Source organism: Saccostrea echinata, unplaced genomic scaffold (genome assembly GCF_033153115.1).
Source record: "Saccostrea echinata isolate AGI-Se365-2 ecotype Australia unplaced genomic scaffold, CSIRO_AGI_Sech_v1 ptg000009l, whole genome shotgun sequence".
Taxonomy (NCBI): domain Eukaryota; kingdom Metazoa; phylum Mollusca; class Bivalvia; order Ostreida; family Ostreidae; genus Saccostrea; species Saccostrea echinata.
The window spans coordinates 11,281,670-11,307,500 of record NW_026889758.1 but is presented as its reverse complement, the minus strand read 5'-3'; the positions used below and the strand labels follow the sequence as shown (position 1 = coordinate 11,307,500).

At 34.2% G+C, this 25,831-nt stretch overlaps 1 protein-coding gene across 1 annotated transcript in view; it reads right to left on the bottom strand.

The window, feature by feature from the left end:
* Positions 1-24,199, bottom strand: part of LOC133183991 (uncharacterized) — a 33,256-nt gene extending 9,057 nt beyond the window's left edge. The window contains exons 1-16 of the mRNA XM_061318865.1: positions 24,185-24,199; positions 24,022-24,064; positions 22,421-23,157; positions 22,250-22,329; positions 21,811-21,854; positions 20,919-21,270; positions 19,778-20,265; positions 19,579-19,662; positions 19,317-19,442; positions 18,470-18,583; positions 18,303-18,374; positions 17,807-17,934; positions 17,503-17,589; positions 17,157-17,246; positions 16,864-16,974; positions 14,535-14,739 (exon numbers count right to left, since the gene is read on the bottom strand). Coding sequence (XP_061174849.1) covers positions 14,535-14,739; positions 16,864-16,974; positions 17,157-17,246; positions 17,503-17,589; positions 17,807-17,934; positions 18,303-18,374; positions 18,470-18,583; positions 19,317-19,442; positions 19,579-19,662; positions 19,778-20,265; positions 20,919-21,270; positions 21,811-21,854; positions 22,250-22,329; positions 22,421-23,157; positions 24,022-24,064; positions 24,185-24,199 — 2,776 coding nt within the window. The remainder of the gene's footprint in view (positions 1-14,534; positions 14,740-16,863; positions 16,975-17,156; positions 17,247-17,502; positions 17,590-17,806; positions 17,935-18,302; positions 18,375-18,469; positions 18,584-19,316; positions 19,443-19,578; positions 19,663-19,777; positions 20,266-20,918; positions 21,271-21,810; positions 21,855-22,249; positions 22,330-22,420; positions 23,158-24,021; positions 24,065-24,184) is intronic.
* Between the last annotated feature and the right edge of the window lie 1,632 nt (positions 24,200-25,831).

Sequence of the window (25,831 nt, the reverse complement as noted above, 5' to 3'; positions counted from 1 at the left end):
GGTTGGACCGATTTACACCAAACTTTCAGAAGTAAAAGATATTCAATTGATCTTGATAGGTTTTTTTGTTTTTTGATGACGTCACTTCCGGTCGTGAGATATTGACGATTTTCTGATTTTCAGAGGGTCGGCTTGTCCTGGAAACTCCTCCTAAACGACTAAAGCTATTGAGTTCAGATTTTCAGTGAAGATAGAGGAAAGATTGTAGATGTGCAATTGGGCATCTATATCTTTCCAGCTCAAATGGCGTTGAAGCTCGCCTGGGCTCGAAAAATAAGCTCACAAACATCTCGCAAAATTTGACACATTTTCTTTTATATCTTTTTACCTGTAAATATTTTGTTAAAACATGTATTACAAAAGATGTGTAAAATGATAAGACCTTTCATTTGATATGAAGAGAAAATGGCTGATCCCTCAAATTAGGGGCTCAGAGGGGCCAAAAGTCTTTTATGTATAACTCTTGAACGAGCAATATTTTGTTATGAATTACTGAAGCAAAAATGTTTATCTTATCAATTTGCAACTATATTGTTTAAAATTTTGATCATATGTTACGTAATAAGGGGCCAAAAGGGGCCAGAATGCTAAATCTTTGACGCTTTATATCTCAAAAAGGGGGAATATTTTGAAAAGCAATATTGAACAAAAGATGTTCAGAATAATGTTTTAAACAATATGCAACCTTTCAATATTTGCAAAACGGCCCCATTAAGGACTTGGAGGGCTGGCCCCTAAATATTTCAATTCAGCATATCTCGAAAACGAAAATAGATTTCTGAATAGTTGTTGAACAGAAAGTCTTCAAAATCACCAGACCTTTCATTTGATATCAAGAAAAAGGGGCTGACCCCTCAAATTAGGGGCTCAGAGGGGCCAAAAGTCTTTCATCTTCAACTCTTGAACGATCAATAATTTGTAATATATTACTGAAGCAAAGATGCTTATCTTAACGATTTACAACAATATATGACAAGATTCTGATCATATGTTATGTAATAAGGGGTCACAAGGGACCAGAATGCTAAATCTTTGACGCTTTATATCTCGAAAAGGGGGAATATTTTGATAAGCAATACTGAACAAAAGATGGTCAGAATAATGTTCTAAACAATATGCACCCTTTCAATTTTTGTCAAACGGCCCCATTAAGGACTTTGAGGGGTGGCCCCTAAATATTTCCATTCAGCATATCTCCATAACGAAAAGAAATCTCTGAATAGTTGTTGAACAAAAAGTCTTCAAAATCACAAGACCTTTTATTTGATATGAAGAAAAAGGGGCTGACCCCTCAAATTAGGGGCTCAGAGGGGCCAAAAGTCTTTCATCTATAACTCTTTAACGATCAATAATTTGTAATACATTACTGAAGCAGAGATGCTTATCTTAACGATTTACAACAATATATGATAAGATTCCCATTATATGTTACGTAATAAGGGGTCACAAGGAGCCAGAATGCTAAATCTTTGAAGCTTTACATCTCGAAAAGGGGGAATATTTTGATAAGCAATACTGAACAAAAGATGGTCGGAATAATGTCCTAAACAATATGCACCCTTTCAATTTTTGTCAAACGGCCCCATTAAGGACTTGGAGGGGTGGCCCCTAAATATTTGCATTCAGCATATTTCCACAACGAAAAGAAATCTCTCAATAGTTGTTGAACAAAACGTTTTCAAAATCACAAGACTTTTCAATTGATATCAAGAAAAAGGGGCTGACCCCTCAAACTAGGGGTTCAGAGGGGCCAAAAGCAATTCATCTATAGCTCTTTGATAATGTATATAAATCAAAGGATTGAAATCTAATTAGGGAAGTCTATATATTATTATCTTTTAACAAAGATCATAGTCAAAATCATATCTCATCTTATCGAAAAATCGGACGGAAGACCTACTCGTTGCTCGCAACGAGATCTCATCTAGTTAAGGTCTTCCGTCTCCAACGGAAGACCTTATTGTTTTCGTTCGGTTTCTTTTTCCCTATTATTATTAAGGTCTTCCGTCTCCAACGGAAGACCTTATTGTTTTCGTTCGGTTTCTTTTTCCCTATTATTATTATTATTATTATTTTTCTTCCAACCGATTTTGTGCACGCGATTTCTCAGAAACGGTTGGACCGATTTACACCAAACTTTCAGAAGTAAAAGATATTCAATTGATCTTGATAGGTTTTTTTGTTTTTTGATGACGTCACTTCCGGTCGTGAGATATTGACGATTTTCTGATTTTCAGAGGGTCGGCTTGTCCTGGAAACTCCTCCTAAACGACTAAAGCTATTGAGTTCAGATTTTCAGTGAAGATAGAGGAAAGATTGTAGATGTGCAATTGGGCATCTATATCTTTCCAGCTCAAATGGCGTTGAAGCTCGCCTGGGCTCGAAAAATAAGCTCACAAACATCTCGCAAAATTTGACACATTTTCTTTTATATCTTTTTACCTGTAAATATTTTGTTAAAACATGTATTACAAAAGATGTGTAAAATGATAAGACCTTTCATTTGATATGAAGAGAAAATGGCTGATCCCTCAAATTAGGGGCTCAGAGGGGCCAAAAGTCTTTTATGTATAACTCTTGAACGAGCAATATTTTGTTATGAATTACTGAAGCAAAAATGTTTATCTTATCAATTTGCAACTATATTGTTTAAAATTTTGATCATATGTTACGTAATAAGGGGCCAAAAGGGGCCAGAATGCTAAATCTTTGACGCTTTATATCTCAAAAAGGGGGAATATTTTGAAAAGCAATATTGAACAAAAGATGTTCAGAATAATGTTTTAAACAATATGCAACCTTTCAATATTTGCAAAACGGCCCCATTAAGGACTTGGAGGGCTGGCCCCTAAATATTTCAATTCAGCATATCTCGAAAACGAAAATAGATTTCTGAATAGTTGTTGAACAGAAAGTCTTCAAAATCACCAGACCTTTCATTTGATATCAAGAAAAAGGGGCTGACCCCTCAAATTAGGGGCTCAGAGGGGCCAAAAGTCTTTCATCTTCAACTCTTGAACGATCAATAATTTGTAATATATTACTGAAGCAAAGATGCTTATCTTAACGATTTACAACAATATATGACAAGATTCTGATCATATGTTATGTAATAAGGGGTCACAAGGGACCAGAATGCTAAATCTTTGACGCTTTATATCTCGAAAAGGGGGAATATTTTGATAAGCAATACTGAACAAAAGATGGTCAGAATAATGTTCTAAACAATATGCACCCTTTCAATTTTTGTCAAACGGCCCCATTAAGGACTTTGAGGGGTGGCCCCTAAATATTTCCATTCAGCATATCTCCATAACGAAAAGAAATCTCTGAATAGTTGTTGAACAAAAAGTCTTCAAAATCACAAGACCTTTTATTTGATATGAAGAAAAAGGGGCTGACCCCTCAAATTAGGGGCTCAGAGGGGCCAAAAGTCTTTCATCTATAACTCTTTAACGATCAATAATTTGTAATACATTACTGAAGCAGAGATGCTTATCTTAACGATTTACAACAATATATGATAAGATTCCCATTATATGTTACGTAATAAGGGGTCACAAGGAGCCAGAATGCTAAATCTTTGAAGCTTTACATCTCGAAAAGGGGGAATATTTTGATAAGCAATACTGAACAAAAGATGGTCGGAATAATGTTCTAAACAATACGCACCCTTTCAATTTTTGTCAAACGGCCCCATTAAGGACTTGGAGGGGTGGCCCCTAAATATTTCCATTCAGCATATCTCCACAACGAAAAGAAATCTCTGAATAGTTGTTGAACAAAAAGTCTTCAAAATCAATAGACCTTTCATTTGATATCAATAAAAAGGGGCTGACCCCTCAAACTAGGGGCTCAGAGAAGCCAAAAGCATGTCATCTATAGGTCTTTGATAATGTTATATAAATCAAAAGATTGAAATCTAATTAGGGAAGTCTGTATATTTTTATCTTTTAACAAAGATCATAGACAAAATCATATCTCATCTTATCAAAAAACGGACGGAAGACCTACTCGTTGCTCGCAACGAGATCTCATCTAGTTATTATTATTATTATTATTATTCTTACCGATTTTGTGCACGCGAGTTCTCGAAAACGTCTTGGCCGATTTTCATGAAACTTTCAGATCTGATAGGTATTGATCTGAACCTTATTGGAAATTTTTTTCGTTGATGACGTCACTTTCTATCTTGAGATATTTAGGATTTTCTGATTTTTAGAGGGTCGGCTTGTCCTGAAAACTCCTCCGAAACGACTTACGATATTGAGGCAAGATTTTCAGTGAGGGTAGGGGAAGGTTGGTAGATTTGCAGGCAGGTGTCCAAATCTCTCTAGCGCAAAAGGCGCCGAAGCTCGGTAGGGCTCAAAAAATGTCTCAGAAACATCTCACAAAATTTTACACCTTTTCTTTCATATCTTCATACCTGCTAAGAATTTGTTAAAACATATAGAAGAAAAGTTGTGCAGAATGATACGACCTTTCATTTGATATCAAGAAAAAGGGGCTGATCCCTCACATTAGGGGCTCAGAGGGGCCAAAAGTCTTTAATCTTTAACTCTTTAACGATCAATAATTTGTAATGCATTACTGAAGCAAAGATGCTTATTTTAACGATTTACAACAATATATGACAAGATTCTGATCATATGTTACGTAATAAGGGGTCACAAGGGGCCAGAATGCTAAATCTTTGACGCTTTATATCTCGAAAAGAGGGAATATTTTGATAAGCAATACTGAACAAAAGATGGTCAGAATAATGTTCTAAACAATATGAACCCTTTCAGTTTTTGTCAAACGGCCCCATTAAGGACTTGGAGGGGTGGCCCCTAAATATTTCCATTCAGCATATCTCCATAACGAAAAGAAATCTCTGAATAGTTGTTGAACAAAAAGTCTTCAAAATCACAAGATCTTTTATTTGATATCAAGAAAAAGGGGCTGACCCCTCAAATTAGGGGCTCAGAGGGGCCAAAAGTCTTTCATCTATAATTCTTTAACGATCAATAATTTGTAATACATTACTGAAGCAAAGATCCTTATCTTAACGATTTACAACAATATCTGATAAGATTCTGATCATATGTTACGTAATAAGGGGTCACAAGGGGCCAGAATGCTAAATCTTTGACGCTTTATATCTCGAAAAGGGGGAATATTTTGATAAGCAATACTGAACAAAAGTTGGTCAAAATAATGTTCTAAACAATATGCACCCTTTCAGTTTTTGTCAAACGGCCCCATTAAGGACTTGGATGGGTGGCCCCTAAATATTTCCATTCAGCATATCTCCACAACGAAAAGAAATCTCTGAATATTTCTTGAACAAAACGTTTTCAAAATCACAAGACCTTTCAATTGATATCAAGAAAAATGGGCTGACCCCTCAAACTAGGGGCTGAGAGGGGCCAAAAGCATGTCATCTATAGCTTTTTTAATAATGTTATATAAATCAAAAGAATGAAATCTAATTAGGGAAGTCTATATATTATTATCTTTTAACAAAGATCATAGTCAAAATCGTATCTCATCTTATCGAAAAATCGGACGGAAGACCTACTCGTTGCTCGCAACGAGATCTCATCTAGTTATTATTATTATTATTCTTACCGATTTTGTGCACGCAAGTTCTCAGTAACGTCTTGGCCGATTTTCATGAAACTTTCAGATCTGATAGGTATTCATCTGAACCTTATTGGAAATTTTTTTCGTTGATGACCTCACTTTCCATCTCGAGATATTTAGGATTTTCTGATTTTCAGAGGGTCGGCTTGTCCTGGAAACTCCTCCGAAACGACTTAAGATATTGAGTCAAGATTTTCAGTGAAGGTAGGGGAAGGATTGTAGATTTGCAGGCAGGTGTCCAAATCTCGATAGCGCAAATGGCGCCAAAGCTCGGTAGGGCTCAAAAAATGTCTCAGAAACATCTCACAAAATTTTACACCTTTTCTTTCATATCTTCATACATGTTAAGAATTTGTTATAACATATAGAAGAAAAGTTGTGCAGAATGATACGACCTTTCATTTGATATCAAGAAAAAGGGCTGACCCCTCAAATTAGGGGCTGAAAGGGGCCAAAAGTCTTTCATCTATAACTCTTTAACGATCAATAATTCGTAATACATTACTGAAGCAAAGATGTTTATCTTAATGATTTACAACAATATATTATATAATTGAGATCATAGGTTACGTAATAAGGGGTCACAAGGGGCCAGAATGCTGAATCTTTGACGCTTTATATCTCGAAAAGGGGGAATATTTTGATAAGCAATACTGAACAAAAGATGGTCAGAATAATGTTCTAAACAATATGCACCCTCTCAATTTTTGTCAAACGGCCCCATTAAGGACTTGGAGGGGTGGCCCCTAAATATTTCCATTCGGCATATCTCCACAACGAAAAGAAATCTCTGAATAGTTGTTGAACAAAAAGTCTTCAAAATCACAAGAGCTTTCAATTGATATCAAGAAAAAGGGGCTGACCCCTCAAATTAGGGGCTCAGAGGGGCCAAAAGTTTTCAACCTATAACTCTTTAACGATCAATAATTTGTAATACATTACTGAAACAAAGATGTTTATCTTAACGATTTACAACAATGTATGATAAAATTCTGATCATATGTTACGTAATAAGGGGTCACAAGGGGCCAGAATGCTGAATCTTTGACGCTTTATATCTCGAAAAGGGGGAACATTTTGAAAAGCAATACTGAACAAAAGATGGTCAGAATAATGTTCTAAACAATATGCACCCTTTCAATTTCTGTCAAACGGCCCCATTAAGGACTTGGAGGGGTGGCCCCTAAATATTTCCATTCAGCATATCTTTATAACGAAAAGAAATCTCTCAATAGTTGTTGAACAAAAAGTTTTCAAAATCACAAGGCCTTTCATTTAATATCAAAAAAAAAAGGGGCTGACCCCTCAAATTAGGGGCTCAGAGGGGCCAAAAGTCTTTCATCTATAACTCTTAAACGATCAATAATTTGTAATACATTACTGAAGCAAAGATGCTTATCTTAACGATTTACAACAATATATGATAAGATTCTGATCATATGTTACGTAATAAGGGTTCACAAGGGGCCAGAATGCTGAATCTTTGACGCTTTATATCTCGAAAAGGGGGAATATTTCGATAAGCAATACTGAACAAAAGATGGTCAGAATAATGTTCTAAACAATATGCACCCTTTCAATTTTTGTCAAACGGCCCCATTAAGGACTTGGAGGGGTGGTCCCTAAATATTTCCATTCGGCATATCTCCACAACGAAAAGAAATCTCTGAATACTTGTTGAACAAAAATTCTTCAAAATCACAAGACTTTTCATTTGATATCAAGAAAAAGGGGCTGACCCCTCAAATTAGGGGCTCAGAGGGGCCAAAAGTCTTCAACCTATAACTCTTTAACGATCAATAATTCGTTATACATTACTGAAGCAAAGATGCTTATCTTAACGATTTACAACAATATATGATAAGATTCTGATCATATGTTACGTAATAAGGGGTCACAAGGGGCCAGAATGCTAAATTTTTGACGCTTTATATCTCGAAAAGGGGGAATATTTTGATAAGCAATACTGAACAAAAGATGGTCAGAATAATGTTCTAAACAATATGCACCCTCTCAATTTTTGTCAAACGGCCCCATTACGGACTTGGAGGGGTGGCCCCTAAATATTTCCATTCGGCATATCTCCACAACAAAAAGAAATCTCTGAATACTTGTTGAACAAAAAGTCTTCAAAATCACAAGACTTTTCATTTGATATCAAGAAAAAGGGGCTGACCCCTCAAATTAGGGGCTCAGAGGGGCCAAAAGTTTTCAACCTATAACTCTTTAACGATCAATAATTTGTAATACATTACTGAAGCAAATATGCTTATCTTAACGATTTACGACAATATATGATAAGATTCTGATCATATGTTACGTAATAAGGGGTCACAAGGGGCCAGAATGCTGAATCTTTGACGCTTTATATCTCGAAAAGGGGGAATATTTTGAAAAGCAATACTGAACAAAAGATGGTCAGAATAATGTTCTAAACAATATGCACCCTTTCAATTTCTGTCAAACGGCCCCATTAAGGACTTGGAGAGGTGGCCCCTAAATATTTCCATTCAGCATATTTCCACAACGGAAAGAAATCTCCGAATAGTTGTTGAACAAAACGTTTTCAAAATCACAAGACCTTTCAATTGATATCAAGAAAAAGGGCCTGCCCCTCAAACTAGGGGTTCAGAGGGGCCAAAAGCAATTCATCGATAGCTCTTTGATAATGTATATAAAATTAAAGGATTGAAATCTAATTAGGGAAGTCTATATATATTATTATCTTTTAACAAAGATCAGAGTCAAAATCATATCTCATCTTATCGAAAAATCGGACGGAAGACCTACTCGTTGCTCGCAACGAGATCTCATCTAGTTATTATTATTATTATTATTTTTTTCCCATTTTTTGTCCAAGCGATTTCTCAGAGATGCCTCGATGGATTACCTTGAAATTTTCAGGGATTATGACAAATAAAATAAATTAAAAACATTTTTAAGGATTTTGCAAAATTCACTTCTGGTCGTCAGATATGTCCGATTTCCGTTTTTTCAAAAGAGATCATGTCCGGACGATTTCTCAGAAACGGTAAAAGATTAAGACCTCAAACTTTCAGGGATTATAGATCATGACAAGTACGTTTGTGGAACATGTTTAAATCCGTCAGCCGTCACTTCCGGTCCTCACAGGAAGTGATCAAAGAAATCGAAAATTTCAACTTTTCTTTTTTTAATTAAATCTTGCATCACTTTATTGCATCTGTTTTGCAGTTTCGAAATATGTTGGTCCCACCGGAAACAGAAACGTCAATTTCCGGTTATAAGCGAAAAACTACATAATTTGAGTATTTTACTTTCCCATAAATATCGTTTATAGAAGAAGCATTTGATATGATTTTTAGATATGTTATTTAGACTGGAAATGTCTAGGTTAACGTCAAAGATCTTAGTAAAATTCACTTCCGGTTGCGTGTTCTACTGTCCGCAAATTCAGAACTTGTCAAAGTGAGATCTCAGAAACGGTAATAGATTAAGACACCAAACTTACATGAGTAATAGAACTTAATGAGTAGGCAAAGCCCTTTGGGTAAATAGCGTCAGCCGTCACTTCCGGTCGTTACAGGAAGTGATCAAAGAAATCAAAAATTTAAACTTTTCTCCCTTGAAATAAAACTTACATCATATAATTGAATCTCTTTCACAGTTTCTATATATGTTGGTCTCACTGGAAACAAAAAACGACAACTTCCGGTTATAAGAGAGAAACTATGTAATTGGGATTTTAAACTTTCCAAAAAATATCACTTATTGATAAAGTTTTTGAATGATTTTTACATATGTTATTGAGACTAAATTGTCTAGTTTAAAGTCAACCATCCTAGGAAAATGCACTTCCGGTCGTGTGTTTTTCTGTCCTCAAATTGGGATTTTGTTCACCTAATTGCTGAAAAACAGTACATGACTACATGACTGAAGCCTAAAACTTTCAGAACTGATAGTCAGTCACCAGTTTAACTACATCATGTAAAAATCGTACGTTGTCGTCACTTCCGGTCGTGACAGGAAGCGATGAAAAAAGTGAATTTTTAGAGTTTTTTTTCTTTTTACTTTTCTTTTTACAGAAATGTTTGGCTAATGCAGATGTTAGATAGACCATGACCATGCAAATCATTTTCATCGGAAGTGCCAACCAGTAAAACAGAAGTTGTCTCAAACATGAGTAGTTTTTCATGGAAACTTTTAGGGATGATCAGTTGTGAATAATTTAGGTGTAGAATGAACATTTTATTCGTTTGGACACTTTCGTTCATGACGAAGTACATAAAGAAAACATGTACAGAAAAGTAATTCCGTTTGTTTTTATCTGTATTTACATATCTTTGGAAGCCTTGAGATAACTTTTGTGAATTATTTAGAGTAATCTTATTGAGATGATTGTGTTTTTTTTTCTCAAAAAAGTCAAGAAAACGGAAGACCTGTTATTGCCTAGGCAATAAGTATCTAGTTATTATTTTTTTTTTTCCCGTTTTTTGTCCAAGCGATTTCTCAGAGATGACTCGATGGATTTTCTTGAAACTTTCAGGGATTATGACAAATAAAATAAACTAAAAACATTTTTAAGGATTTTGCAAAATTCACTTCCGGTCGTCAGATATGTCCAATTTCCGTTTTTTAAAAAGAAATCATGTCCGGACGATATCTCAGAAACGGTAAAAGATTAAGACCTCAAACTTTCAGGGATTATAGATCATGACAAGTACGTTTGCAGAATATGTGTAATTCCGTCAGCCGTCACTTCCGGTCGTCACAGGAGGAGATCAAAGAAATCGAAAATTTCAACTATTCTTATTTTAGTTTAATCTTGCATTGCATTATTGCATCTGTTTTACAGTTTCGAAATATGTTAGTCCCACCGGAAACAGAAACGTCAATTTCCGGTTATAAGAGAAAAACTACATAATTTGAGTATTTTACTTTCCCATAAATGTCGCTTATAGATGAAGTATTTGAAATGATTTTTAGATATGTTATTTAGACTGCTAATGTCTAGAGTAACGACAAATATCTTGGTAAAATTCACTTCCGGTCGCATGTTTTACTGTCCGCAAAATAAGAACTTGTCAAAGTGAGATCTCAGAAACGGTAAGAGATTAAGACACCAAACTTAAATGAGTAATAGAACTTAATGAGTAGGCAAAACTCTTTGGGTTAATAGCGTCAGCCGTCACTTCCGGTCGTTACAGGAAGTGATCAAAGAAATCGGAAATTTAAACTTTTCACTTTTGAAATAAAACTTGCATCAAATAATTGAATCTCTTTCACAGTTTCTATATGTGTTGGTCTCACTGGAAACAGAAAAACGACAACTTCCGGTTATAAGAGAAAACTATGTAATTGGGATTTTTAACTTTCCCAAAAGTATCGCTGATAGATAAAGTTTTTTGAAATGATTTTTATATATGTTATTGAGATTGCAATTGTCTAGTGTGGCTTTAACCATCTTAGGAAAATGCACTTCCGGTCGCGTGTTTTTCTGTCCTCAAATTGAGATTTTGTTCACCTAATTGCTCAGAAACAGTACATTGCTGAAGTCTAAAACTTTCAGAACTGATAGTCAGTCCTCAGTTTATCTACATCATGTAAAAATCGTACGTTGCCGTCACTTCCGGTCGTGACAGGAAGCGATGCAAAAAAGTGAATTGTTACGGTTTTTTTTCTTTTTACAGAAATGTTTGGCTAATGCAGATGTTAGATACACCATAACCATGCAATTTATTATCACCGGAAGTGCAAACCGAAAAACCGGAAGTTGTCTCAAACATGAGTAGTTTTTCATGGAAACTTTTAGAGAGGATCAGTTGTGAATAATTAAGGTGTAGAATGAACATTTTATTCGTTTGGAGCACTTTCGTTCATGACGAAGTACATAAAGAAAACAGGAAAGTAATTCCGTTTGTTTTTTTTATTTGTATTTACATATCTTTGGAAGCCTTGAGATAACTTTTGTTAATTATTTAGAGTAATCTTATTGGCAAGATTGTGTTTTTTTTTCCCGAAGAAGTCGAGAAAACGGAAGACCTGTTATTGCCTAGGCAATAAGTATCTAGTTATTATTATTATTTTTTTTTTTTTGACCAAATTTTGTGCAGGCGTTTTCTCGAAAACTATTCAGTGGTTTTTCGTGAAACTTTCAGGAAAAATTAGTCATTGTATGAACTTGTTTCATCACAAGGAAAATTTGGAAAATTCCATTTTGGTTCCAAGTTACGGGCAATATCCTGATTTTAAAATGAAATTTTGTCCGCGAATGTTCTCAAGAATGACTAAAGATATGAACTGGAGACTTATTGGAGAGCATAGAACGTGACTTCTAAATTTGTGGAATCACATTTTCGTTCGTCGTCGGCACTTCCGGTCGTTTACGGAAGTGATCAAAGAAATCATAAAATTTCAACTTTCTTTTTTTGAATCAATACTTACATCACATTGTTGCATCTCTTTTGTAGTTTTGAAATATGTTGGTCCCACCGGAAACAAAAACGTTAACTCCCGGTTATAAGAGAAAAACTACATAATTTTAGTATCTTTCTTTCCCATTAATATCCTTTGTAGATAAAGTTTTTGAAATGAATTTTAAATATGTTATTCAAACTGCAGATATCTAGAGAAACATCAAATATCTTTGTAAAATTCACTTCCGGTCGCGTGTTTTCCTGTCCTCAAAATGAGAAGTTGTCTGAGCAAGATGTCGGAAACGGTGAAATATTAAGACACCGGACTTATATGAGCAACAGACCTTAAGATGTTACCAAAACTACTTGGGTTCAGAACGTCAGTCGTCACTTCTGGTCGTCACAGGAAGTGATCAAAGAAATCAAAAAATTTAACTTTTTTTTTTAAATTAAAGTTTGTATCACTTTATTGCATCTCTTTTGCTGTTTTGAAATATGTTAGATTCCGGCGGAAACAAAAACGTCAGCTTCCGGTTTTAGGTGATAAACTACGTTATTTCGATATTTAACTTTCTCATAAATATTGCTTATCGATAAAGTACTTGAAATGTTTTTATGCATTTTGTAGATACTGCAAATGTCTAGAGAAACGTCAGAGATTTTTTTTATAAAATTCACTTCCGGTCGCGTGTTTACCTGTCCTCAAAATCAGAATTTGTTCTCACAATATTACTCGGCAACAGTAAACGACTGAAGTCTAAAACTTTCAGGACTGATAGTCAGTCATCAGTTTATTTCAATCGCGAGGAAATCTTGTATTGCCGTTACTTCCGGTCGTGACAGGAAGTGATGCAAATAAGTGAATGGTTAACGGTAAACCCGTTGGATTTTCACGTTGATAACCAGGGTTAAATCTCCAGAGTGTCTGAATTTCTTTTATCACTTTTCAGCTTGAATTTTAGTTTTTATTTTCAAAATCGGACGGAAGACCTCTCATTGCTCGCAATGAGTTTCTAGTTATTATTATTATTATTATTATTTTTCTTCCTGGGTACTTTTTTGTCCGTGAGTGATGTCCGAAACTATACATCCGATTGAGTTGAAACCTTTTTAGGGTTAATAGGAATGTTATGTAGATTTGCGGAACGAAGGTCATTTTGCGCGCACGTGCATGCACGTGCGTGCGCGTGCAATGAGTAAAATGACAAATATACTTGATATAGCCATAACTTTCAAATCTTTTGATGAAATACTTTGATACTCAGAATATAAGGATATATTAATAGTGTAGACAAGATGACATGGTCAGAATGCACATGCATGCACGCCGCGCATGCGCATTGATTGAAAAAACTAATACAATTGGTATAGACTTAACTTGTACATTTTTTGATGAATTGCTTTGACACTCAGAATATAAATATATATTAGAAGTGTAGACAAGAAGACTTGATCGGTGCAAACATGCATGCACGTGCGTGCACGTGCGTGCACGTGCGTGCGCGTGCAATGAGTAAAATGACAAATATACTTGATATAGCCATAACTTTCATATCTTTTGATGAAATGCTTTGATACTCAGGATATCAGGATATATCAATAGTGTAGACAAGATGACATGGTCAGAATGCACATTCATGCACGTGTGCGCATGCGCAATGATTGAAATAACTTATACAAATGATATAGACTTAACTTGTATATTTTTTGATGAATTGCTTTGAAACTCAGAATATAAATATATATTAGAAGTGTAGACAAGATGACATGATCAGCGCGCACATGCATGCATTTTCATGCACGTGCGTGCGCGTGCAATGAGTAAAATGGCCAATATATTTGATATAGCCATAACTTTTACATTTTTTGATGTAATACTTTGATACTCAGAATATATAGACAGATTATAAATGTAGACAAGACGACATTGTCATCATGAATATATGCATGCACGTGCGCGCGCATGCAATGCTAAAATGACCAATATACTTGATATAGCTGTAACTTTTATACTTTTTGATGAAATGATTTGATACCCAAAATATGTAGATATATTAATAGTGTTGACAAGATGACACGGTCATCATGGACATGCATGCACGTGCGCGCGTGTGCAATGCGAAAAATGACAGATATACTTAATATAGCCGAATTTTTTTTATCTTTTAATGAAATTTGAATATAAAGATGTATTAAAAGTGTAGACAAGTTGACATGGTCATTTTGTAAATGCATGCCTGTGCGAGCGCGTGTAATGCGTTAAAAAAAAACAATATACTTAATTGCCTTATTTAATGAAGCTTACAGGGAATAAGACACCAAAAGGAAGTTGGGGAGCGTTTGGGGAACATCTGTAACGGTCCCCGTTACAATTAATACTAGTTTTTATTTAAAATAAGACACGTGAAGCAAATTATCTTTGATCATTAGCAATATATTTTCTGATTGTTTGGCTTTGAAATAAAAATAGTTTATCATGAAATTAAATTATACTGTAAAATGAAAACTAGCCTCCTCGACCATGATCTACTATAGTCCCTGGTCCGTCTCCGTCCTGCCCGATGAATTCAGACGACCAATCCGGACCCCGTCTGACCCTGGTGCCGATTGGTGGCATGTTAGAAGACCCCTCACTTGGAAGTGCATCGTCATCGTCGTCGTCATCATTCTGTCCTCGTTGAGGTGGTGGATTTCTCACATATTCCACGAGATCGTCCTTTCAAAAATATTATATTATTTTTCTCATTATATTTAAACCCAAAACAAAACTGTTTGAGGAAGTATATATACGCGCATATACACATGGCGTGGATGTATATGTTAAATATTACAAAAAGGGATGTAATTTGTTGAAATAAATGTTTCGTTCACTTCAACTTTATCAAAAGATTTAATTAGAACTATGATAAAGTTATAAAAAATTTTTTAATTAACCGATTCAGCAAAATGTTTTCACCCATTACTTGGTCGCCAAAAAACATGAAATCGCTCCAAATATGCACACACGTTATAACCATTACGCTCATCATTTAGATTGTGAAAAGGTTAATCGGGATGTATTGAATACAATGGTTTTATTTTATCAAACAATGTATACAAATACACCATCCTTCTTAATCTGTTTGTTGTTTTAATCAGACATTATTAAAATAAAATCAATCTTGTATTTCGTCTAGATTGGATGCATTAAGATAATTACTAGTGATAATCCTCTGTTTGAGTTTGATACAGAGATAATTAACAGTTGCTAATCACCTGTCTGATTTTAATGCTTAGATAATTAACAGTTGCTATTCATCTACCTGTGTTCAATACTAAGACAACTATCAGTTGCTAATCCTCTGTCCGAGTTTGATACTAAGATAACTACCAGTTGCTAATCCTCTGTCCGAGTTTGATGCTAAGATAACTACCAGCTGCTATTCCTCCGTCCGAGTTTGATACTAAGATAACTACCAGTTGCTAATCCTCTGTCCGAGTTTGATACTAAGATAACTACCAGCTGCTATTCCTCTGTCCGAGTTTGATACTAAGATAACTACCAGCCGCTAATCCTCTGTCCGAGTTTGATACTAAGATAACTACCAGTTGCTAATCCTCTGTCCGAGTTTGATACTAAGATAACTACCAGCTGCTATTCCTCTGTCTGAGTTTGATACTAAGATAACTACCAGCTGCTATTCCTCTGTCCGAGTTTGATACTAAGATAATTACCAGCTGCTATTCCTCTGTCCGAGTTTGATACATGCACTTAGATAATTGACAGTGGTTGTTTTCTCTGTCTGAGTTTGATATTAAAATAATTACTATTGTCTATTTTTCTTTCTGAGTTTAATACTAAGTTATTACAATGGTAATTCCTCTGTCTAGTTTGATATTAAGATAATTACTAATGCCTATTTACCTTTCTGAGTTTGATATTAAGATAATTACTAGTGCCTGTTCCTCTACAAGTCTGAGTTTAATATTTAGACAAATACAAATGCCTATTTACCTTTCTGAGTTTGATAGTAAGATAATTACAACTCCCTATTCCTCTGTCTGAGTTTGATATTTAGTCATTTACTAATTCTTATTTCAATATCTGAGTTTGATAGTAAGATAATTACCAGTGGCTATTCCTCAGTCCGAGTTTGATATTGAAATAGTTACTAGTGCCTATTCCTCTGTCTGAGTTTGATGCCAAGATAATCACTACTGCAAATTTTTCTTTCTGGATTTGATATTACAATAATTGCAGTCCTATTCCTATGTCTGATTTGATATTAAGATAATTATTAGTGCCTATTCCTGTGTTTGAGTTTGATATTGCGATAAATACTTGTACCCATTCCTTTTTTTTGAGTTTGACTCTAAGATAATTAACAGTGCCTAATCCTCTGCTTGAGTTCGATATTGATACAGTCCTCTTCCTCAGTCTGACTTGATATTATGATAATCACTAATGACTATTCCTCTTTCTGAGTTTGATATTAAGATAATTACTAGTGCCTTTTGCTCTGTCTGAGTTTTAAAGTAAGGTAATTACCAGTGCCTACTCTTCTGTCTCAGTGTGATATTAAGACACTGACTTTGATATCAAGTTTATTACGAGTAACTTTTTCTCTTTCTGAGTTTTATATTAAGATAATTACCAGTGGTTATTCCTCTGAGTTTGATGTTAAGATAATTACCAGTGGTTATTCCTCTGAGTTTGATGTCAAGATAATTGCTACTGACTATTCCTCTGTCTTACTTGATATCAAGATAACTACCAGTGGTTATTCTTCTGACTGAGTGTGATATTGAGATAATTACCAGTGGTTTTACCTCTGACTGACATTAATATTAAGATAATTACCATATTTAAATCTCTATGTGAAACCACTGAAGCCTCTGCTGCTGTTCTCACCATGTACGGATCAGCTTTTCGATAGTCTGGAAAATTGTTACGCAATGCCGCTGCAATAAACTGTAACAGAATGTGTTTTCATTTCAAAGCAGCATATCATATTCCCTTATACTTTATATCGATACTTATTAATGAATAAAAGTTTTTTCATGAATCCGAGTTTAAGAATCATAACTGCTGTTGAAAAAAAAATTAAAACTTTCAATCTTAGAAAATAAGTTTCTCCAACTACAATGGATTACCTCTGTATGAAATTGATGGATCAATTTGTCAAAATTTGCTGGTTGGACAATTTTTCCGGATGTAGCCTCAACTAATGGACTTATAATGGCCTAAAAATGATAATAAACCCTCATCTCTTTAAAGTGAATAATTCAATACATGTACTTCTCGTAAGGTTAGAAAAAACATTTTATTACGTAAAACAGAATTAGCACTACATCTGAAGAGGCTGAATATTACTCGTATTTGTATCAAATGAATATATTTGTCTTGCAGCCTGACTGAAGAATATCAATTTTTTAACAAGAGTACACATAATTTGAATATATTCAGAAGATATTATATTATTTCAATTCATTTATTTACGTCGTTGGCCTGTCCTACAGGAACACAGTAAACTCTGTTACATCCCTCTTTGAAATGTCTTGCCATGCTCATAATGTCATTGTTTATCTATACAAGACGAAAATATTTCATGTGGATCAAAAATTAGAATAACTAAAATGAAATAAAATTGTAATTCAATATTGTGCTAAAATATAATAAACAGTGTTTTTAAGGATTATATCAGTTTAAAATCTTTGAAGAAATTAACAGTTCATATATTTTCAATATCTTATCATCCAGAGTTTTCCTATTTTAAGTATCAATAATTAATTAATTGTAGGACCATCATTAGTTCCGACATATCAGGAACAAAGTCGTCATTGGCAGTAACCAGTTCGGGTGTGGCCACCCCGTCTGTGATGACAATGATACGAGGGAAAAATCCCATCCCGTCCATGTGGGGAATTGTCACTTCAAGGAAAGCAATATCCAACTATTACCACAAATTATTCAACAAAAACAGTAAAAGATCTTTTAGTCATTTTTACGCTCACCGCAAATCATTTTGACGGTATTCAAAGCAATGAAAAGCCGCCAATTTAACCAAATTAATATTAAGAATATAAAACTGTGGATCCAAAACAGATCTGGACAGATTTTCTTCTTTAAAAGCTGACAATAGTTTCTTTACTGATTTCAATCTAAAGTTAAGTTTGAAATATTCAAGTAATACAATAAAAATGAATTAATTACATATTAAAGATATTTTTGTAAGCTTGAAAAAATCACTGAAGTTTAAAACAGTAAGTATTGTGAATAAAAATAAAGACAAAAATCACCTCCCCTGGTCAGTGGTAAAGAGAGCATCAGTCCTGCAGTGAGAGGACTGGGCCCGCCGGGGCTCAATCTGTCTGCACAAAATCGAAACAATGACATATACATTGTACATACATACATACATACATACAAGGTAAATATATAGGTATAATGAGATGTGTTTACTGACTGATTTCTTGTTTCAGTCTCGGATAATCCAAGCAACAGCGACTGATAACTTTTGTTTCTGCTCCAAAACAAACCAATCCAACTTTTTCAGAAATCGTAGGGTTATTCTCCACGCCTACACATATAAAAGTAACATAAATCAAATATTAATTTTAAGTCATTATAGATTTTGACGTACAAAGCCATACCAGTACATGTATATTAATGTTTTAAAACTGAGAAAAAACTTATTAGTCTCCTACCGGTGAAACCGGAGGGGACTATAGGTTTCCTCTGAGTCTGTCCGTCCGTCTGTCTGTCTGTCTGTCCCACTTGGTTTTCCGCACTTTTTCCCTAAACGCTTGTAGATATTGAGCTGATTTTTGGTATGTGGCTTTACCTTGATTAGTTATAGATCAAGTTTGCATTTCGTCCCGCTTCATTAATTTTTGACGGAATTATGGCATTTTCAATTCTTAACGGGAACCAGATTACACTTGCCGGTAGGGGACTAGTATTGCTAATGCAATACTCTCAGAATGCTTGTTTGTTATGTAAACCACATCACTTGAACGAAAAATGTACAGGACAATTACTAATTTATTCAAAGAAAACACAAATATTTTAATACAGTTTGAGTATATTTAGATTTTGTTATGAATAGGGAATCAATAGGTGAAATATGATGCTAATGATCAGTAAACATGCCCATTTCTCCAAATAAACGATATAAATTTAGAGCAAAGCAAACTTGGATCTCTGAAGACAGAGGTAGGATCAGGTGCCACAGAGGAGTGAATATCCTGTGTCCATCGGTCACACCCACCGTGTCTACGTTCAACTAATAATAATACTAATTGACTACACACCAGACAGGAATCTGAGAGCCAGGTCTATCATGGTTCTGAAGGCATTCCCCCACATGCTGTCTGAGGTATCCAGACAAAGAACTGTATTCGGTCCGCATGCGTTATCAGCTGGTCCTTCTAGAGCATCTGAGAAAAATGTGGACACAATGATACACAAATCGTTTACGTTTTCTTCATTAAACATGAAATTTGTATTGAAATATAAATCGTTGAACTTGTCAAGCTAAATTAACAATAAACTTTACATTCAGGAGTTACATACTTCTTCGAAGAATCTCATTTGCTTTGTCTACCCAGTAGCCCGGATTCAAAATCTCTCTTTGTTTACTGGCGGAAATGGAAAAGTCTTTAAAAAATATAAATCAACAGTAAACGGCAATATGAACGAAATCTAGGAGTCATTTTTGTTTACTTTGAAAAAATAAATTTCATGTAAAATTAGAATACACCTATATATTTACTTTTTTTGGTATCCCGATCTGGAATGTTAGATTGGTTTGTTATTTCCTCCTGTCGTCTTGCGACACTTTCACTTGACTGCCCTGAATTTGATTTTGAGTTCACTATGTTTGTTTCCTCCTGTTGTCTTGCGACACTTTCACTTGACTGCTCTGAATCTGACTGGAGTTTATTAGGATTCACGTTTGTTACCTGTTGTCGTCCAGCATTACTGCCATTTGACTGTCCTGAATGTGACTGGACTACATTAGGATTTATTTTGTTTCCTCGTGTAACTTCTCTTTCCTCCTCTGAGACTGATTTGTCAACCTGTTCCGCTTGCCTTGATTGAAAAACATTTTCTGATGGTTTGTTTTCTGAGATTCCTTGGCAGTTTATTTTCACATGCTTGTCAGATTCTTGAGATGATGATGATTGCGGTTTTGGAAGAGGAATACCATGTGAATTACTTACGCTGTTGCTATTGACTTTTTTATTCTCGTCAGATGACCTACTAGTAAAATATGACATGTTCAATTTTTGCACGACCTGCAATTTTCAGCCCATAAAGAGATAATTTTTTATATAATAGATATAACTGATTTGGATATTACGTTAAGAACCCGTCATAGTGCATAATGCTACAAGTTGAGTCCCGCTGAACTTTTCAAAAGGAATAGTTTCCATCACGGAGTAAAGTTTATGTTCTATTTTTCCATTTTTTACGGTGACAAAAGTTGAAAAGGTTATAAAATCAACATTTTAACTCTATATTATACTTGTAAAAGTTTAAAATAAAGCAGAGGTCCACCATGGGTAATTTTCGTTTTTATTACGTTTTGAAAATGTACGTTTTTAAGAATGTGATAAAGATGAAAATGACTTTACCTTCTATTTTCATTTACTAATACAAATTGTTTCACCTTTTGTTTTGAATCAGAGAATTTTGAGAAAAGAAATGATATTATGACTGTTATCGTGTATATTACGGAGTGCGTGGTAATTGTACATTCGATGTATCCTTCAAATGGAGAATCTTGTTTGTACAACAGAGATTTTTTTTTGTTTTCCTCTTTTATTAAAAAAAAAAAACAACTATAAAACATGCATATTGATATTCAAAGCATTCATGCATATTAATATTTAAAACATTAACTCATGTACCATTGTCCCATCGAGCTTTGTTGTGAACCTTCATTGTTCTCATGATGTCTAGTTTCGATAGTTTTTCTCCAGTCTTTTTTTTCACTTTCTGCTGAGTCCTGTTCGACATCATTCGCCTTTACGGTTTGTGACATAACAGGGTGCTTCGTTTCCTTCCTCTCTTCCGATTTTTCCATATTTTTCTCTTCTCCGTGAAACCCCATAGAAGTTCTGTTGGATTGTAAATCATGAATTTCCTTTTCCATCACACTCAGGTTTTCTGTAAGTTTGGATAGAATCGTTTTGAGATGTCGAATGGCTTCATCTTTTTCTTTCCGCCTTTGAGTGAAATTCTCAACAATGCTTTCAAGTTCTAAAAATAATATGCTTGGGTATTGTTTCGTTTTATGTAATGTCAAAGGCCTCAAAATTAAAACTTCTTAATTTCATAAATCTACACGCGTAAAGCTTAATTTGTAGACTGCAAACAATTGTAAATAATAAATGAAAAGCTAACTTGTCCCTTTCCTCATAATAGGCATTAGAATAATGTTACGTTGCATAATATTCCAACTTGAGATTAAAATTTATATTTCACGAATTGACAAAAATTTGGAAATCTATATCTATTTTACATGTTAGGCATTGACATGAGTTGCATTTACATTTTACAACTGTGAAGTTGGACTATGACAGTTGAAACTGTTTTTATACATGTATGTATAGACAATCAAAATTTACAAAGCGAGTTATAAAGAAGTTGGATTTCGAACCCTTTAGCTTTTCATTTTGTTATTGTACAATACCATACTGTAGATTTCATTGACCTCGAGTCCTCTACTCCTTTTAATATTTCAAAAATAGATCATTATATAACACATTATATAGATATAGCTCACGAATGATGTAGTACCTCCAATGATGCTCATTCCGTCTTTGTTTAACTCTCTTTGGGACCTGCAAGATTCGCAGCATAGTTATTCTATAATATACTATAAGTGTATTAATAGCCTTAAAAATCATCAATTTATACAGACCCAAATATTTTAAACTCACATATGCTTCTGAACATTTTTTTCCCCGTAACATTTTTATCGTCACATCAGCGAAAAAATGGGAATACTAATAATGTATTGAGTCTGATTTTGAATTGGACATTGTACATCTGCCAACAACAGTACACTTTGTCTTGTTCATGGTTCAGTGTATGCGATAATATGGACTTTCAGAACAATGTCTCAAAATTAACATTATTGACTATACATACTCTTAGAAACGTATGTGTTTCTACTGAATTTTTACTCACTACAGTTGTAAACTAGTTACAACATGTGAATTTACTTTGTACGTACTCGCTGCGTTTGTTGACTAGATTCAGAATATCTCGGTGATCTCTCTCTAGTTGTTCCATTGACCTTAGGCATCTCTCTACCTGAAATACGAAATGAAATCATTAATTCCAGTCGAATCAAGTTTTCATTTTCACAGGAGATCATGTTCCAAACTTGAAGTTTGCTTTTTACCTGTTTTTGAATTTCTTCTTTGGTCTCTCTGTTTAGTTCTTCACTATTATCACTGGCCTTTGTGTTTAACAGCTCATGTTTAGCACTGCAGGTACCTCCCTCTATTTTGGAAACCACATTATTCCCACTTAAGATACCGGCCTCTTTTTGTGATTCGTCATTATCATTACTGATGACACTGGCCTCTTTTTCTGATACTTCATTATCATCACTACCCAGAGTGTCACTGTCCTCAGATATGAATTCAAGGTCATCTATTATTGGACAAACCTCCTCTGAATTGTAACTCTCTCCTGATTTCGAATCCGAGTTCTGGTCCAAATCTTCTGATGTAGTTTGGTTATTACTTGTGTCATTTTTTGGCAAACCTTTTGTTTCTCCAACAACATCATCTTCTTTGTCTGTAAGAACTTTGGTTGTTTTATCATCCTTTACAACGTCCAAAACTTGAGAGGGAGCTGAAACCGAACTGGGTACCTCGTCATGGTTCGAATTTTGTCCGTCGATGTCATCTGTTTTGGATTCTGAAGTGTGATCCTGAATAACTTCCTCTTTAGCGTCATTATCAACAACATCTTTTCCAGGAATTAAAGGCCCTGAACTCAGCGTTGTTGCTGGTAATTCATTTTCTAGCACACACTCATCTTCTGGCATCACATCACGTGACACATCTCCGCCAGACAAGGTCTTTGTTTGGGGCACAGGATCCACGGAGGACCCTTCCCTTGAGTCCTGTGCTGTTAAAAACAAATTGAGCATATCCCATAAATAGGAATAAGTTATAAATAAATAGAAAATAGAAAAATAGAGTTATTATTGAATCAAAGTCGCATGATAAATGCATGTAACTATAACTAATGATACAAGCATCTTCACAGAAAAAAGTGAATTCTTCATTATGTAAATAAATTCTCAAATAACAATTGATACTATACATCATTAAATAATGCAATTAAATGGAAAACATCTAAATGATATAAATATTATGCTGATTTTCAGTATTCTGACACCAATTGTTTGTTACAATGTCTTGTCAGGTTTTATTCCATTTGAGAGAAGGACTGGGATGTAAATTAAACTTTTAAAAACATCTAAACTATTTTCAACATGGTTAAATTTGGTAACTCCATTTCTATTAACTTTATACAATATTTTTTTATGTCAAAAGGGTGATGCTTGCAAATATTCTCTGTATCTATGCCATTGCACAGACATTTGCTTCCATCATCATCTATAATAGTGTTCTCTTTTATAAGTTAATGAAACTACAGATTCAAGAAAATTAATTTTGATTTTAATTTTAATTTTAGTAAGATACTTCTCAAATAAACATTGATTGCAAGTCCAGTTAATACAGAGAGGTTCCGAAGTTTATTAAGTATTTTAAGGATTAAATTGTTAATTTTAACTTTATTTTTTAAGAAACTGACAAACTAAATATCAATAAATATAAGATAAAGAGTCCAGTTTGCCACTGCATTAAATTTATAGCATACTCCCACTATTGGTAAGGGTAAGGATGTACTATGTGACAATGAAATCATTGAACAATACCTTTTATTTCTGTTTTGCTGTCGTTATTACCCATAGTTTTAACTAACGTTCCTCGTCATCGCTGTCTGTCTCTGGATGTTCTTCCTTACACTAAAGGACACAAAACAGAGTATCACTGCAGACTGGCTGTATATATAGGATGTGTTTTGTGGAGTATGCATGTAAAAAAGAATTATTTTTAGATACAGGGAAGGACTTGTTATGTTATACCACTTTCCGTTCCATCGTTTCAATTTTAGTTCTGCATTTCAACTTCTAAAATTAAACGGTATGATCAGTTTTATGAAAATATTATATACTGAACAAAAATGTTAGCACTATAGGTAAATTTTCCCCAGGTGTTTGGAGACAGGCCTCCCTCCCCAAATATATATTAAGGGCTTTCCGAATTATTTTTTCATGATTTCACGTCCCCAAGCACCTGCGAATTTTGCTCGAGGCCAAAGCGAAAGTAGGTTATGAATTGGTTTTTAACTCTTTGTAATTCAGTAAAAATTAAGTAATAAATTTATGGTTCATTGACTGTTCACATATAACTTTATTACCTGCACACAACTTATTTATTACTTATACACAATGAATACATTATAAAACACAAAACTATTAATTCGTAAAAGGGGAAACATTAATTCAACTCTATCGAAAATGAAATTGGATATCGGACCCCCTCCCCCAGTCATCAACAATCAAGTAATTACACAAATAATCAAAACTTTTTTCATTGTATAACTAAAATCTCAAAGATGCCAAAAGGCAATAAGAAATAATTTATAATGTTTTACCTTACTGACTGAACATTCCACAAGCCTAAACTATCGTTTCATGTTGGAAATGCCCAGATTCTAAAAATAGCTCCTAAAATTCTACATCGGAAAAGGAGGAAATTTCCGAGACTTAATTGTCTTTCACTAAGTCATATTGACTCATTCAGCTGAATTTTGCTATGTATATGATTAATGTCACCATAAATAAGAATATACACTGTAATATACTTTATATGATAAATATGGCACGCAAAATTCACAAAAAATTAGATAAACATAATTTAACAGTTGATAAACTAGGTTTATCGATTGTAAACTATAGTTTACGATCTGTAAGCTATAGTTAACGATTCGTTAACTATAGTTTTCATATGAAAAACTATATTTAACGGTTGTAAAGTATAGTTTACGTATGCTAATCTAGGTTTATCTGTCTGTAGATAAATGTTAACAATAGATTTTACTGATAAATATAGATTCTCATTTGTAAACTATAATTTACATTATTCGTTAACCATAGTTCAGAGTTGTAAATCATAGTTTCACAAATCGTAAAACTATATTTATCAGATAAACTATATTTTACATTTGATAATTATTTAGGTCGTAAACTATACTTAACTGTCATTACCAATTATAAACTATTGCCCTGTTCACACGGAGAGTTTAATTCGCAGTTAATTAATTCGAACTAAACTAATGCGAATTAGATTGCGTTCACACGAGAGCTACTGCGAAGTAAACTAATGCGAATTAAAATTATATTTCTACAGTACAAGGCTATTCTGTAAGCCTATCATGACGTCATTTTCAAATCACGTCACATTGTGCAGAGCATGTACATTTTACATAATGTCATAGTGTCTGTACACATTTTATTGATTAACATAATTTTCTTTGGTTTTCACTCAAAAATAGCACAAATTACTACAGCTGACCACCGACAAGTGGTCTTTGACTTAATTCTGCCCTTACGCATGCGTCAAAATTTAATTCGAATTAGCTTCGCTTAGCGTTCACACGGAGCTAATGCGAAGTAATTTAATGCGCAGTAAATTAATTCGAATTAAACTAATTCGCATTAAATTCTCCG